This window comes from Podarcis tiliguerta (assembly GCF_965153285.1).
Source record: "Podarcis tiliguerta genome assembly, chromosome: 5".
NCBI lineage: Eukaryota > Metazoa > Chordata > Lepidosauria > Squamata > Lacertidae > Podarcis > Podarcis tiliguerta.
The window spans coordinates 61,268,504-61,284,977 of record NC_139538.1 but is presented as its reverse complement, the minus strand read 5'-3'; the positions used below and the strand labels follow the sequence as shown (position 1 = coordinate 61,284,977).

The following is a 16,474-nucleotide window of genomic DNA, read 5'->3' as shown; positions in this document are numbered from 1 at the left end:
TATACACATGGCACTGGGAGTACTGAAAAGGAACTAATAAGACAACTTGTTGCACTGTAGAGTACTCTTTCAGGATTTCAGCTAGGCAACTTTCCCAGGATACTCCATTCCTCCGCCCGTCATATCAGCATTCTGTGGCTATTAAGAATGTTCTGCCATCTTAAGAGCTGTTTTTAGGGTTTTTGCATTCGCGCAAACCTTAGGGTTTCCTCAAGCTTGTAGATACCTTCCTTGTACACACAAAAAGTGCTGTTTTGGCCTCATGATCAATGGCATTCACTCCGGAATGCCACTCCAGAAATTGAGAAATAGAGTTTTAGTATGTCTATACTGATGTACTTTTGTAAATCAATCTTCCAAGCTTGGTGCCCTCTTGATTGTTTTGGACTACAACTTATATTATCCATGAAAATTGCTCTTTCTGGCTGGGGCTGATGGGAACTCTAGTTGAAAACATCTGGAAGGCATCAGGGTTGAAGCGGGCTGTTTTAAAGTATTTTATTATGATGGCAAAGGTAAAGGTAAAGGGACCCCTGACCGTTAGGTCCAGTCGTGGATGACTCAGGGTTGCGGTGCTCATCTTGCTTTATTGGCCAAGGGAGCCAGCGTACAGCTTCCAGATCATGTGGCCAGCATGACTAAGCCGCTTCTGGCGAACCAGAGCAGCACACGGAAACACCGTTTACCTTCCCACCGGAGCAGTACCTATTTAGCTACTTGCCCTTTGACGTGCTTTCAAACTGCTGGGTTGGCAGGAGAAAGGAATGAGCAACGGGAGCTCACCCCATCATGGGGATTTGAACTGCTGGCCTTCTGATCGGCAAGCCCTAGGCTCTGTGGTTTAGACCACAGTGCCACCCGCGTCCTATTATAATGGTAAGTAAGTTCAAATTGATACAGTACCTCTTCTCGTTGGTTTCTACTGCATCTCTTGACTTCTGCTTCGCAAATAACTTGGCCATTCTTTTAGCTTTATTTTTCTGCCTGCTACTCATACCAGCTCGAAATTCTGAATCAATCAACTCAGCAGCTTGAAGAGTCTGGAAAGATACAAAGGTTTATTGGCTACTCTGGCTTAGATCCAGATAAACATGATTTGAGTTCCACTCACACAAAATGTATTTCATGCAACTGCCTCCTTTCTGTAGCCTCTTGTACCCAGCATCACTTCTGAGGAGCAAGGGATTCTTTGAGGAGTGCAACACGGGGCATGTATGGCTGAAGTGGTAACAACTGGAAATTCAGGACCACTTTGGGTAAGTAAAAGTAGCTTCTATCTGAAATTTAAAGGATGACAGACCTCCCCCCTCACCTTAAACTTTCAATATCATCCTCCGTCAATTACTGTGTGATCTATTTTCCTAAAGTTGAAGTTATGACATAGTGTTTGAAACTTAATTGTTTACAACGTTATATTGAGTCTTTGCAGTCAAACAGTCTGAAATTTTACCTACAGGTTGTTTGTGAACAAAAAATGATGAAGTAGGAGTGTAGTCCAAATCCTCATCATTGAACAGGTCTTCTGTGTTCATTCCAATGGCAGCCCCCATATCAAGGCCAAGCTTCTTCTGGAGCAGCTTCCTCTGTCGTGCTATTCTCTCTTTGGGATCAACTTCACCTTCAAAAGTAAAACAGTCTTTAATCGCATGCTTTGCCTTTACTAACATGAAAGCACTAAGCACATTTTAAATCTAGAAGCAGAACCTTTACTGAGGAATAACTTCTATTTCTCCGCTTCTTTGAATATATACTCTTCATTGCCACACTTTGTGTCTGAAGTATGTAACGTCATCTTGACTAGTATAGAAAGTTTGGTTTAGACATAAAAATGCACATTTATATATTAATATGCTATTTAAAATATTTCATTTTTGCTATTGCCATCTGCAACATGGTGTAAGAGGTAAATTTCTGCCTCTTTAGAAGTGCTGCTATATAGACATTTTCAACACTTCAGATTGTTTTTATAGGTATGGCTTATAAACTAAAAACACATGAGCAATAATTCCGGGACCAAACTGAGAAACAGTGCAAGAGCCATAAGAATATAGGAAGAGCTCCAATTTTAGACATTTCAGATCTTAATATGGCTTGGTTGGGTATCACCCACACCCCACAATGATATTGTGTGAATTCTTTCATGGACTTAGCTAACAAATGTGGAAGGAGTGATACAATTCGCATCTAACACTAAGCCAATGCAAATTTCCCAGAGTGAATATTGTTATTGCTGCTCTCCTCCATTAGTCCTTCTGCAGGTGGGCTACCCATGGCTTGGCTTAGTATTGAACTAACCCAGGCTTATGGTTTGTCATGAGCTCAGGTTTGGCTGTAGTGCAAAGCCAAACCATTGTTTACCCTCTAGTGCAACAGCAGGTCCGAGAGGAACACAGTGGGTGTGATCTTCTCTCCATCTGTTTGCTTGTTCATGCTAAGACATACTTTGGTTTAGCATTACATCTGAACTGCACCATTGTATCTAATGTAGTTAAATAAACAGATTCTATTTCATAAATCTGATGTACCAGTTGTAAAACATGAGTAGACATATTTAATCACAAAAATGCAGAGACTATAAAATATTTTTAATGATTTGAGATAACGAAAGGTGACACAATGAAAACAATGTAGCTGAAGTATGTGGCACAGTTAATGTATTAAAGGAGCAAGTACCAGATGTGTCATCTTGAACCTCAAATTCTGCACCAGCAGACCCAAGAAGAGAAGCACCGTGCTTTAGAAGTCGGCAGATATCAAATCGGTCAAAACGCAACCGATCAGAGGCAGAGGATTCTTCCACTGGACTTTCGCAGCCATGTTCTAGGTAAAGGTTAACAAAAAACTTAGAATGAGATTAGTGCTGAAGTAACTGGTTCAAAAATATACAACTGCCATTCAATGTCGTTTCACTAATGGGTTGAAGCTTTACATATGTCTAAGCAAAGTGAAAGAATAGGTAACAGCCACATAAAGTACTTCATAGTAGGGAGGGGGAAATTGTGTTCCATTATGACTTTTGTTGTTGTTGTTAATAACCAAACATACAATGTTGCAAAGCAGGTTTAGAAAGATGGCTGCACACAAGGTTTAACAAAAATGTACTTATATAATAATAATTTATTATTTATACCCCGCCCATCTGGCTGGGTTTCCCCAGCCCACTTCACAGTAATACTTTTAGTTCTCTTGGGATCACCTTGCTTTGGTCGTGGAGTTGGGTTCCATTCTGGTACATTTTTCACTATTGCTTCCACAGCTTGTCCAGCTGCAATGCGGGTATCCCAGTTTGTACTCCTTAAGTGTATCAATACCTTTAAGAAGTTCAAAAATGAATTCATTATGCTCTTTGTTTCCAAACAGATGTAATTAAATTCAGCAGCCACCAAATATTCTGGACAACACTCAAGAGCTTATAAAGTATGATTGATTAAAAGCTAGTCATTGAAATAGAAGGTCATCAAACGCAGATCACCATTATCTTTACATCCCAATAGCCTATCAAGTTTACTTCTGTTATATATCACTTGCTTTGAAAAAAATTATTAGTAGTTTATAAATGACTACACACACACACACACACACACACACTTTTTGATATATACATGTTAAGCAATGGTCTGGTTCAACTAGCTTTTTTAAAAAAAAATGTGGACACTTTTGACATAATTTTCTTTTCTTCCAGAAATTCATAGGGTTGCTACTTACACAGAACACTAGATTAACAAATTTAAGGATTTAATAGCTATTTTTACTCAAAAATAGCTCAACAGCATGAGGCTCTCTGCATCTCAGCTCTTCCTGAAACCATCTGTTTCTACAGAGGATATTAAGTAAGAACTTAAGAATCTGCTGGATCAGCCAGTGGCCCATTTAGTCTAGCATCCTGTTGTTACAGTGGCCAACTAGACCCCTCTAAGTCCAAAAGAAGGGACAGAGTACAATAGCACTCTAGCCACTTGTGATTATCAGAAACTGACAATGTTAAGTCACTTCCTTAACCTATCACAGGACAGAAGCAAGGGTGGCACAGAGGCTGGACAGCCCATTTACAAAAAGTCTGCAATATGTCGAACTTACTTCTGTTATTTTTATAAAAATGCCATGGAGGAACTAAATAATTGTGTTCCACAAAAAATAAATTCTGTGGATTTTCAGTAATGATCTTCCCTAAAAAAGTGTTTTACGACTAGTATCATAACAAACAGCCCCTATGCAGAGAGGCTTTATCAATTAAAGCCGCAATCATACACCCACACTCTTGGGAATAAGCTACATTACTAAAACTTTATTCACAGCAGACATATACAGGATTGCCCTGGAAATACAGAATTCTAACACAGACTTATATGCTATCAAAGTGTTCTATTAAATAAATTAACAAAATACACCATTAAATGTATTTCGGTATTATTCAACTGATTCTAACTTAAGGCCTTCCACCATCACCAGGTTACAGAAATTCACATATGGCTCATTTTGATGACAAGGAATACCTCCAACTATAAGAGGCTAATGGAGAGCGGTGCTACTGCAGAACAGGCTTTCCAGCACTGATATTGTTGCCATACACCAGTATGGGGGAGGGCAGGGTGGCAGCAAGGTCAGGAAGGTGTTGGTGTGTTGGCAGAATCAATCCAGCAGTCCCAGAGGTGAACCTGAGCAACTTCTGCCCCCTCATCCTGGTACACAGCAGCTGAGGGGTTACCAAGTCTATTGGTGGTGCCCCTCCCCCTGTACTACCTAATCCTGGCTCCAACATTATCAAATATTAACAAAATGCTTACTTTAGCTAAGAGATTATGTAGTTCATGTGGATGAAGTTTCACAACCTCCCCAAGTTGTTGTGCAGCTGCTTTCCTTGTGACTGGTGTTGTGCCAGTGTCCAGTAAGATAAAGAGACGATCAAGCCTAGTATGGATGACAAAATGAAAATAAATATTTAAAAGATGTATCTGCAAATTTTGAGGCAACCTATCTTCTAAAGATCACATGACTAGATAGCTAATTACAGTGCACTGCACTGACTATATTAAAAAAGGAGTTTAAATACTATGGGACTAGACCAGGGGTAGTCAACCTTTTTATACCTACTGCCCACTAATGCATCTTTCTTGATGGTAAAATTTCCTTACCGCCCACCAGTGCTGCAGTAACATGTGCCTTGGAACCCCTACAACCCACCTGGAATCCTGAAACACCCACTAGTGGGCAGTAGGGACCAGGTTGACTGCCCCAGACTAGAATAAATTCGGATTCAGTCACATTTCTGTCACAGTGAAATGTAACCATACAGACATCCAGATCTTTAACATCAGCTTGACTTCAAACAAGGTATGCTGTCTCTGAACATTTTTACTCATTATCCTTGACTGTGTGAATTGAAATACTGTACAAAGAACTTCACAATCTGCGTAAAGCAAACTACCCAGTATACTACTTTGTAGAGCAAGTTGTGGCTACCAGGTTTGTTGTATCTTCTCTCTGCCTCTATTTGTAAGCCGATTCTCACTTCTTTTTTTTACTATGTAGTAAACTTATTTTACAGTCATTTTTAGCATAGCACCTATCCTATATGGCTACTTGAGCAGAGCTTGGCTCAATGATGGACTACTTAACTTAAAATACTTATAACTAAGTACAGCCTGCAACATATGCACATTTAACTTGTGTATGTTAGCTTTACATGCTAGGCAACTTTTTTAAAAGTGTGGGGTAGGACGCGTCTGTGAAAAAAGACCTTTGCAATCCCTCCCACCATTCCACCAAATGTGTTTTGACTATACACAATTTTGGTTTGAGGCATGATGCCCAGAACGTAAACTCCACGTAATTTGTGGGCTTACTGTAGTACAGAGATAAGGAATCCAAGTAAGTATTATTTGTAAGTCTACATTTGAATGTCATTTTCCAGTTTAATTTTCTAGCATGCCTCTTTAAGAATTCTGCCATAGGGGTCTCAAAAATGGATAAATCCTATAAGCATGCTGTTAAGCAAATGTGCACATATGATCCAGCCAGCTTGGGGCTTCTTTCTTTGATGATGATCTTGTAAGACAAACTCTCACCTTTCACTCTTTATGGAATATGTTTCTAGTCACCCTGACCTGCAAGGGTAAAACTAAAAGCATTACTGCAGCATGTTTTGTATACCACCCCACATTATTTCATTTGTTAGATGCCTACTACAAAAAATGTCATAGCACCTTAACATTTAAAAATACAAGGGCTAAAAACAATCGTAGACTTAATTATAAAGCCAACAGAAAGAAACTCCACCCCCCTCCAACTTTATATAAAATCACAATTACTAAGACTTTCGCCAGCTGAAACACCAACAATGACAAAGACATCAACAATCAAATGCCTAAGAGAAAAGGAAAGACTTTGCCAAAAATATGAATGTAGGCATAAGGTGAGTTTCACTAGGGAAAGCATTCCAGAAAAGGAAGGGAAAACACTGAAAAGCCTCTTCCTTGCTGCTACTTTCCAAGTTTCTGCTGGTTGGGATACTCAGATGAGGGTCTCCAAAAAATATCTCAGATTCGTGTAATCCCATGTCAGAAGAAACATTCTGCCATGTATAGGAGTCCTCACTGTGCAACAATTACAGGAATAGAGATTGAGAACTCCTATCCATACTGTAGACATATGCAATACACAAATCATTCTGTATTTCTGCAACTAGAAAGTGCTGCAACCTTCATGAGAATATCACACAAGGCCTTTGCTTTCTTATGAATTGTTGTCTCCATCAGGTAAGTTGTGAACTAGTTTTGAGATACCAGAAGCAAGTGCACTGCATCTGATGTCCTTTTGAGTTGCCCCCTCGCTTGTGGATGACCTTTTCATCTATTCCTCAAATGCTTGTCACACTGCTACCAAACAGTACAATCCTATGCATGTCTATTCAGAAGTGTCTGGGAATATAAGCCCCACTGAATTCAATACTAATTACTTCTGAATAGACATGCACAGGACTGTAATGTAAAGTGCTATAGTTTCGAGGCTGCAATCTTCCTTTTAGTGGAACTAAGTGCCGCTAAACAAAATGGGCATTCTGAGTAAACGTGTGTAGGACTAATCTAGCTAATCAGATGCCTATGGGAAGCCCACAAGAGGGACCCTTGAGTGCAACAAAGCTCTCCCCTCCTGTGGTTTCCAGCAACTGGTGTTCAGAAGAAGCATGCAGCCTCTGACAGAGGAGGTAGAACACATCTATCAGGATTAGTTTCCACTGTCCGAGCACAATTCAAAGTGTTGGTGCTGACCTTTAAAGCCCTAAACGGCCCCAGTCCTGTATACCTGAAGGAGCGTCTCCACCCCCATCGTTCAGCCCAGAAACTAAGATCCAGCGCCGAGGGCCTTCTGGCGGTTCCCTCATTGCGAGAAGTAAGGTTACAGGGAACCAGGCAGAGGGCCTTCTCGGTAGTGGCGTCTGCCCTGTGGAACGCCCTCCCAGCAGATGTCAAGGCAATAAACAATTATTTTACTTTTAAAAGACAACTGAAGGCATCCCTCTTTAGCGAAGTTTTTAATGTCTGATGCTGTATTGTTTTTACTATTCAGTTGGAAGCCACCCAGAGTGGCTGGGGACACCCAGTCAGATGGGCGGGGTATAAATATAATAATAATAATAATAATAATAATAATAATAATAATAATAATAATAATAGACAGCTGGATCGAGGCGGGTCGGGGCTGCTGATTCTTCTAGATCTGTCAGCAGCTTTTGACATGGTCGATCACGAACTCCTGGACCACCGCCTTGCCGACGTGGGGATCCAGGGCACAGTCCTTCAATGGCTGTGCTCGTTTCTCTCCGGTCGGGGACAGAGGGTGGCGCTTGGGGGAGAATTGTCATCGCGCCACTCCTTGGTGTGTGGAGTACCTCAGGGTGCGATACTCTCCCAGATGCTTTTCAACATCTTTATGCGCCCCCTCGCCCAGCTTGTCCGGAGTTTTGGGCTGGGTTGCCATCAGTATGCTGATGACACCCAACTCTATCTGTTGATGGATGGCCATCCTGACTCGGCCCCAGACACACTGACCAGATGTTTGGAAGCTGTGGCTGGATGGTTACGTGGGAGCCGGTTGAAGCTAAATCCTTCGAAGACAGAGGTCCTGTGGCTGGGATGGGACGATATGGGATTGGGGGGGGGCAACTCCCATCTCTTGCGGGGGCACAATTAGTGCCAGCACCGTCAGTTAAGAGTTTGGGTGTAATCTTTGACACCTCCCTTTCCATGGAGGCGCAGATTGCAGCTATAACAAAGGCGGCATTTTTCCATCTCTGCCAAGCTAAGCAGTTGGCTCCTTACCTCTCTCGCCCCTGACCTAGCCACTGTGGTCCACGTGACGGTCACCTCCAGACTGGATTGTTGTAACTCGCTCTACGTGGGGCTGCCCTTGAGACTGAGCCAGAAACTCCAGCGGGCGCAGAATGCTGCAGCGGGACTCTTTACGGGGTCCTCGCTGCGAGATCACATTCACCCGGTGCTATACCAGCTGCACTGGCTCCCGGTGGAGTACAGAATCATGCTTAAGGTGCTGGTTTTAACCTTTAAAGCCCTATACGGCCTAGGACCCTCGTACCTATGGGACCGCCTCTCCTGGTATGTCCCACAGAGAAACTAACGGTCTTCAAATAAAAACATCTCGAAGGTCCCAGGCCACAGAGAGGTTAGGCTGGCCTCAACTAGAGCCAGGGCTTTTTTGGCTATGGCTCCGATCTGGTGGAACACTCTGTCACAAGAGACTAGGGCCTTGCGGGACTTGACATCTTTCCGCAGGGCCTGCAAGACAGAGTTGTTCCACCAGGCCTTTGGCCAGGGCACAGCCTGACTCCCTCCTTCGGCAATATTCACGGAGCTCTGGCCCAATGGTTGCCATTGGTTTGATTTGAATTAATTTTATAATGAATGATTTTAGAGTGTTGTGTTGTACTGTTGTACTGTTTTATTGTTGTTAGCCGCCCTGAGCCCGGCTTTGGCTGGGGAGGACGGGATACAAATAAAATTTATTATTATTATTATTATTATTATTATTATTACCTCCACGGCTGTCCTGAATCTTCCAACAGTGAGCTTTAACTGATATCCCTGAGTTCTAGTGCAACAATGCTTAATTTAACAGACTTCAATCACGCCACACTTACTTGACTTTTCTCCAAACTAAGAAGCTCCAAATGCTTGCAACCTTTCTTCCACCCCCTGGATCATTTTGTTGCCCTTTTCTGAAACTTTTCCAACTCTACAATATCATTATTGAAATGAAGTGACCAGAACTGTACATAGTACTTCCAAATTGGTTTCACCATACATTTGTATAACAGCATGATTGTATTTTATTTTCAGTTCCTTTCTTAATAGTCCCCAGCATGGAATTTGCCTTTTTCACAGCTGCTACACACTGGGTCAATGCATTCATCAAGCTATACATTATGATCCCAAGATCTCATTCCTGGTCAGTCACTGCCAGTTCAGACCCTGTGAGTGCATATGTGAAAATAATGTTTTTCTGCTTCAACATGCAATCCCTTTTTGTTTTAATCACCCTGAACTATTAAGTATCATCAGCAAACTTTGCTGCCCCACTGCTCACCTCATTTATGAAGAAATCAATAAGAATAGGCCCCAATACCAATCGTTGGAAAACTCTACTTCATACAGCCCTCCATCAGAGAAAGACTGTCCCATTTACTGCTACTCTTCTGTTACTTAACCAGTTCTTCCTGATTTTAAATGGTTACTGTTTCTATTTCAATTTCCCCAAAATTGGTTATTTCGGGGGGGGGGGGGGACTTGGAGAAATGTTTTTCCTTATGGCTTAAAAATTATAGAAATTTTTACATCTCTATGCGTGATACATCAATGAAATTACAGGATTTTCCCAGAAGACTGAGACACATGGGAGAGGGCACTCAGACTCTTCCATTAATACCAATTCCATCACAGACTTGATAACTATCTATCCTACCTCCCGCTCCCATATCCTGCCTCCCACTCCCATCCACTATCACTTCACACACAAGGCATTTGGGCATAGTCAGTTTCAGGGTGTCCTTGAGCAAGAGGAAGCAGGACACAGAATGGGAAACAAGAACCAAGACAATGATCTTTGTTCCAGGCATGGGAAGAATAGATACAAATCAGTGGATTTGAGCTCCCACAATACCAAGTCCTACTTAAAGAAGAGTTTAAGAACACACTGCTATTCATAATTAACTTATTTTTGACCCTTGGTTTTCTCAATATGGCTCCTAGTGGAACAGAATAAATATGTCAATAGTGAAACCATTTTAAATACTTTTACCGAGAAATCCAGATAATCTACTAATTTGGAAAATTAAATAATAAAGTTAAGCAAAATTCTAGTGAAATAGTGTTACTATGTATAGAATAGACTAGAACAAAAACCCACACCTATACCACAAAAAGGCACAGTGAGTGCTTTCTTCAAAGTCTACCCATTCTGGACCACAGTTAACAAAACAATGTTTGCAATTAATGAGTTTGTTGACAACCACCAGTCAAAGTATTTTCTAGATAACTACAAGAAAAAATAAAACTATTTAACACACATATAAGAACCAATATTTTTTGCTGAACCACAATACATTTTAGTTGTCTCTTGCATTTTTGCTCCATTTTAAAGTCTTATTATTTCCTTTTACAGTAACACTGTTCCCTCCATCTAAAAGCCTAACAAAAGTAACATAAGACCTTTTTAAAAACTCCCAACGAAGTCTCTGAATATTTTCATTAGACCAAGTGACAGTGTGGACCTGTCATTTTAAGAACAACTAGGTACAAGCCACACAGAGGCTCACCATTTCAAATTTTTTTTGCCAGGTGTTAGAATGGCTTTAAATGGCCTTACATGGGGATGTAATTAAATTAATCTAATGGTTCAATTTCAAGCTACAATGATAATTGCTGAAGGGGGTCTCGTTATACCCAAGAATGCTGCTGTTATTGGGGCACCATGTTTGGCTACTCAGCAACTGTTGGCAGTAGTTTCTGTGCTGGCAAACTTGTTTCTCTCTGCATAGTATGTAAAATTTGTGCTTTATGCAACACTTGCAGGGATGAGTTGAAGAATTTGTATCAAGATGTGGCTACTTTGTGATTTCATGCTACAATTGCAGCTTTTTTAAAAATAGCATCTTCATGTACAGTATGAGGTACATATGAGCCATCATTTCGACAGGGGGAAACTCTTTTATGCCTGTGATTACTAACAGAAAGAGATGGAAAATCCATCAACAAGGTCCATAGACAACTGCTAGATTTTTTTGTTTGGCAAAGACGTCAATTTTATTCAGTTTCTATTTTTGTATCACTTTGACCACAAGGTTCCCTACTTCATGGTTTCCTGTCTTCTTTGGATGTTTAATTGCTCAAACTCCTACACCACTTTCCCAGACCTATTGTTGTTTACAAAATTGTAGGTGCTTCATAACTAAGACAATAAAAATCTTATATAGCTTCATTTTTTCTCTCATTCATTTTCTAACAGCACAAGATAGTGGTTTATGTCTTATAAACCTTAGGGCAAAAGACGCAGAACAATCAATTCAACCTTTCAAATGAGAAGGGACTGTTTTTCTTTAGCTGCTAGTGAGCATTAATGTTTGTATAAAACATGTACAACCACATCAGGAAATCGTGGCTTTAAAACTGCGAATCCATGGATCTCCTAATGTCATTGGACTACAACTCCCATCAGACCAAGCCAGTATGGCCAACTGTCATGGGAGTTGCAGTTCAGCAATATCTGGAGGCCCAAAGGCTCCCCATGCCTGCTTTATAATGTTAAGAATATCATGATTAACTCAGACCTATCATCTTCTAATTTGCAAATGACCTTTACTGGCAGGTTACAGAAAGTAGGGAAAACAAACAAACTGCCTTGACCTGAGATGACTATTTGGGCCCACTATTTCGTACTTCAGTTGTGTCTTGGCCAAGCTATGGCCTTTCTTAGAACAATTTAATTAGACCTCAGTGATCCATGTTCCAATAACCTCCCATACAGATTACTACAATGTGCTCTATGTGGGGCTGCTCTTTAAAACAATCTGGAAGGTGCAGCTGGTGCAGAATGTGGGAGTTCAGCTGCTAGAGTATTGTACATCACTCCCAATTTTGAAAGCACTGTACTGAATGCCAGTGAAAGCACAGTACCAGGCCTAATTCAGGATGCTGGTACTAGTGTACAAAGCCCTTTACGACTTGAGACACAAGTACCTGAAAAAGTACTTTTCTCTATATGTCCTGAGTAACAATGTATATAACCAGGGGGTGAGACCCTTCTCATAATGAAACCACCATGGATGGCATGGAGGATGGGAATGCAAGAGAGGGCTTTCCCTGTGGTGGCACCCTGCCTCTAGAACTCTCTCCTGGGAGAGATCTGGTAGACCTTCATTTGCCAAACTGAGGCGGAATTTGAAGAAGTTTGTGTTTATGCAGGCCCTTGGAAGGGAATACAGATAGCTAGACATTGGAATATCATGACAGACAATTACTGCATATTATTTTGTGTATGCTGATATTACCCTGGGGACCCTTGGGGGGGGGAGGGCAAGATCTAGGTTTAACGAATATTTTATTATTTATTAGATTTATATACCGCCCTTCATCACAAGATCTCAGGATGGTTCACAGGATAAAATCAAATATAAATTAGCAGTAGACATTTGAAATATCCAGTGACTTTTGTCAACTTGCTACTAAAGATCCTTTCAACCATCCCCCCGCTTACCACTGGCTAAGTTGGCTGGGGATGATGAGGACTGTAGTCCAACAGCAGAGCTAGAATGCTGGGGAGCTGCTCTGTGATAAAACAATGAGCTCAAGGTGATTGGTGGACATTTGGTGATTTTCTATTGTTTTCTATTGTATTTTTACTGTACCCTTTGGTATTAATATGCTGCTCACAGATTGAGGTGGCCCTTGAGCCAAAACATGGTATATAACTAAACCACAACTTAATAATGTGATATGTGGGGGCCTAAGGTTGAAAAACACTCCTTTAAATGAAGCTGCTTCTCTGTGCAAAACATATGCTCTACTAGAGAGCTATGTGAAAAGGATCTGGGAGTCTAGCAGAACACAAGCTTAACATTAGTGTGATGAAGCAGTAAAAAAAGCTAATGCTATTCTAGGCTGCATCAACAGAAGTATAGTGTCCAGATCAAGGGAAGTAACAGTACCATTCTATTCTGCTTTGGTCAGACCCTACCTAGAGTACTGTGTCCAGTTCCAGGCACCACAATTTAAGAAGGATATTGACAAGCTGGGATGCTTGCAGAGGAGGGTGACTAAGAGGATCAAGGTTCTGCAAGCCAAACTTTAAGAGGAACAGTTGAGGGAGTTGGGTATGTTGAGCCTGGAAAAAAGACAAGAGATACGATAGCCATCTTCAAAGATCTGAACAGCTGCCACATGCAAGATGGAACAAGCTTGTTTTCTGATGCTCCAGAAGCTAGGACCTGAACCAATGGATTCAATTTACAAGAAAGGAAGTTCCACCTAGGAAGAACTTTCTGACTGTAAAAGCTGTTCAACAGTGGTTGATTGGCCATCTCTTGGTGATTCTTTAGTTGCAATTGCTACATTGCTGGGGGTTGGACTAGGTTACTCTTGTGGTCCCTTCCAACTCTCCAGTTACATGATTCTATAAAGCATCTTAAAAAGCAGAGACATCACCTTGCTGGCAAAGGTCCGTATAGTTAAAGCTATGGTTTTCCCAGTAGTGATGTATGGAAGAGAGAGCTGGACCATAAAGAAGGCTGATCGCCTAAGAATTGATGCTTTTGAATTATGGTGCTGGAGGAGTCTCTTGAGAGTCCCATGGACTGCAAGAAGATCAAACCAATCCATTCTTAAGGAAATCAGCCCTGAGTGCTCACTGGAAGGACAGATCCTGAAAGTTGAGGCTGCAATACTTTGGCCACCTCATGAGAAGAGAAGACTCCCTGGAAAATACCCTGATGCTGGGAAAGATTGAGGGGACAAGGAGAAGGGGACAACAGAGGACGAGATGGTTGGACAGTGTTCTCGAAGCTACCAGCATGAGTTTGACCAAACTGCGGGAGGCAGTGGAAGACAGGAGTGCCTGGCGTGCTCTAGTCCATGGGGTCATGAAGAGCTGGACACGACTAAACAAGAAGTGTCGTCACAAGTTACAGCAAGACAATTATGTAAATAACTGCTGGCAGAAGCTCACTAGTTATTGCCAAGCCAGTGTAGCACAAGGCAGCTAGGTTTTAATTTACATGATCAGAAAAACGGTGAGGGCTATAACAGAGGCTGAGCACATGGTTCACATGCAGTTCCCAGGTTCAATCCCTAGAATACCCATTTCCAAATAGGGCTGTCTGAAACCCTGGAGAGCTTCTACCAGTCATTAGTCTAAAGACACAGAATCTGTGCCTGCCCCCAGTGTTGGTCATAGTCCAACATCATCAGTCCCAGACAGCATGACCAAGAGTCAGGGATAATAGGAACTCTAGTCCAGCAACAGCTGAAAGTCCACATATTCTGCATCCCTGGTGTAGGAAATACTCAACTAGATGGATATGACAATTTCCTAGAAGTTTTTCAAATCAGCTTTTTATGAAGAAAGGTAACAGCACTGCTGCTTAACAGAAAGAATAACCTGAAGAAAACTTGTGATAAATAAAACACTGACCAAATGAACATAATGGGCCACAAGTTAACAGCTTCTAGGTTCCTAATTTGGTTTAAGACTACAGTGAAAGCATCTTCACTATGTGGGAACCTCATGCACCAGGATGCTCAAACACTGGGAAGGGCATGATGCACAGCTTCTTCGTATACAGTGGAGGCCTCCGTGCACACACCATGCATAGACAGGCACACACATTCAGAAAGGGAAACTCTAACAGCCTTGATGACTTCTCATTCATTTTCGTTTATCCATATCTCATTCATTTTCGTTTATCCATAATTGTGTGTGGGTGTCATCAGATTTCTCCATGGCCCTTCTTTATTCAAACTCACTTAAAGTTACGTTGAAATGAAGTTTGACACCTACCACCCACCGACCCCCTTAAAGCTTCGGGAGTCCCTAACTTTAGGGTGTGTGTGTGTGTGTGTGTGTGTGTGCAGGGCCCAAGCTCCTTTCGCCTGCACTCATCCTTGCTTCTAGACTCCACAAAGCTTCTAGAATCCCGGGTATAGGGCGGTATATAAATTCAATAAATAATAGCAACAGTAAAAGCGAGGGGGGGGGGACGCCTGCCTACCACGACTCCATGAGCAGCCAGCTCCCCACGAGGCGTCCCTCCGGAGTAAGAAAGGCAGGCGCCTGCCGATATCCCGGGCTACTATACCAACCCGAGGAAAGAGCAATGAAACGAAGAACGAGGCGGAAACCCTCTTAGGAGACCGTCTGCCCCCTCAGCTCACGCCTCCCCCCACCACCTCACACCGACCTGGAGACGGCCATGGCGAAGGAGAGACGGAGCTAAGGCCCGGCTGAGCAGGCAGGGAGCCACCGCGCTGCTGGCAGGAAGGAGCGGGGACAGGGCCCCAGCCTGGGCCTCCGGGAAGCGCGGCGCGGCCCGAGGGCGGGATGGCGACTAGGCGAGGCTTCGGCCCGCGGCGGCTCGAGCCCCCCTCCTCCCTTCGGCCGCCTGTACGAGCAGTAGCGACCAGAAACTCCACCCGCGCGGATTAAAGCCTCTATTCTCCCATCACCAGGGAGAAGCCCGACGCCTGGTTTTATATGAGCAGCCATCTTGTATTTATTCCCTTCCTCCATGGAAGCCGCTTCCTGATTGGCATGGACGCCAGACCGCAGCCAATGGGAAGCGTCCTCTGAAGAGAAGCGCGGGGGAGGGGACAAGCAGGGGCCGGAGAGGAGTTCGTGGAGCCTGCTGAGGAGGCGGCGGCGGCGGCCATGCTTACGGGGCAGTACCATTCGCCCAACCGGATGGGGGTGGTGGTGAAAGGAAGACTCGGTAGTTTTAGCGGTTTCCCATCCGCGGAATAAAGGGAAATAATATATCCTGCCCCACACTCTTCCAGTGTCTCCGAAAATAAACTTAACTTGGAAAATAAAGCGGTGAGTGTGTTAGTTCCTGGAGAAATAGGTCTGTTGTCCCCTGTTCTTGCTTGCAGGTTTCCCACAGGCATTTGGTTGGCCGCTGTGAGAACAGGTTGCTGGACTAGACGAGCCATTGGACTGATCCCGCAGTCTCTTCTTATGTTACTACTGTATGTTATTCCACAGAAAATGCCCATGTGGCATTTCTAGCTTCCATTTCAGTTACAGAGGGGAATTGAATACCTGTGGTGCTTTTAACCCCGCTTTCCTAGGAATGCGCTGCACTCTAGGGCTTCTGAATAAACATAGTTAGGATAGCACTATTACTATGGCAGTTCTACATTTGGCTTTCTCTTGCCCTATTTATGGTGAAGGAATTGGCTACTATTCCCCTGGC

At 42.7% G+C, this 16,474-nt stretch overlaps 1 protein-coding gene across 1 annotated transcript in view; it reads right to left on the bottom strand.

Annotated features, from left to right (window-relative positions):
- Positions 1–16,000, bottom strand: part of BTAF1 (B-TFIID TATA-box binding protein associated factor 1) — a 43,054-nt gene extending 27,054 nt beyond the window's left edge. Inside the window, exons 1-6 of the mRNA XM_083443472.1 lie at positions 15,464–16,000; positions 4,785–4,908; positions 3,197–3,311; positions 2,674–2,820; positions 1,455–1,618; positions 904–1,040 (exon numbers count right to left, since the gene is read on the bottom strand). Coding sequence (XP_083299598.1) covers positions 904–1,040; positions 1,455–1,618; positions 2,674–2,820; positions 3,197–3,311; positions 4,785–4,908; positions 15,464–15,477 — 701 coding nt within the window. The 5' untranslated portion in view covers positions 15,478–16,000. The remainder of the gene's footprint in view (positions 1–903; positions 1,041–1,454; positions 1,619–2,673; positions 2,821–3,196; positions 3,312–4,784; positions 4,909–15,463) is intronic.
- Positions 16,001–16,474: the final 474 nt, after the last annotated feature.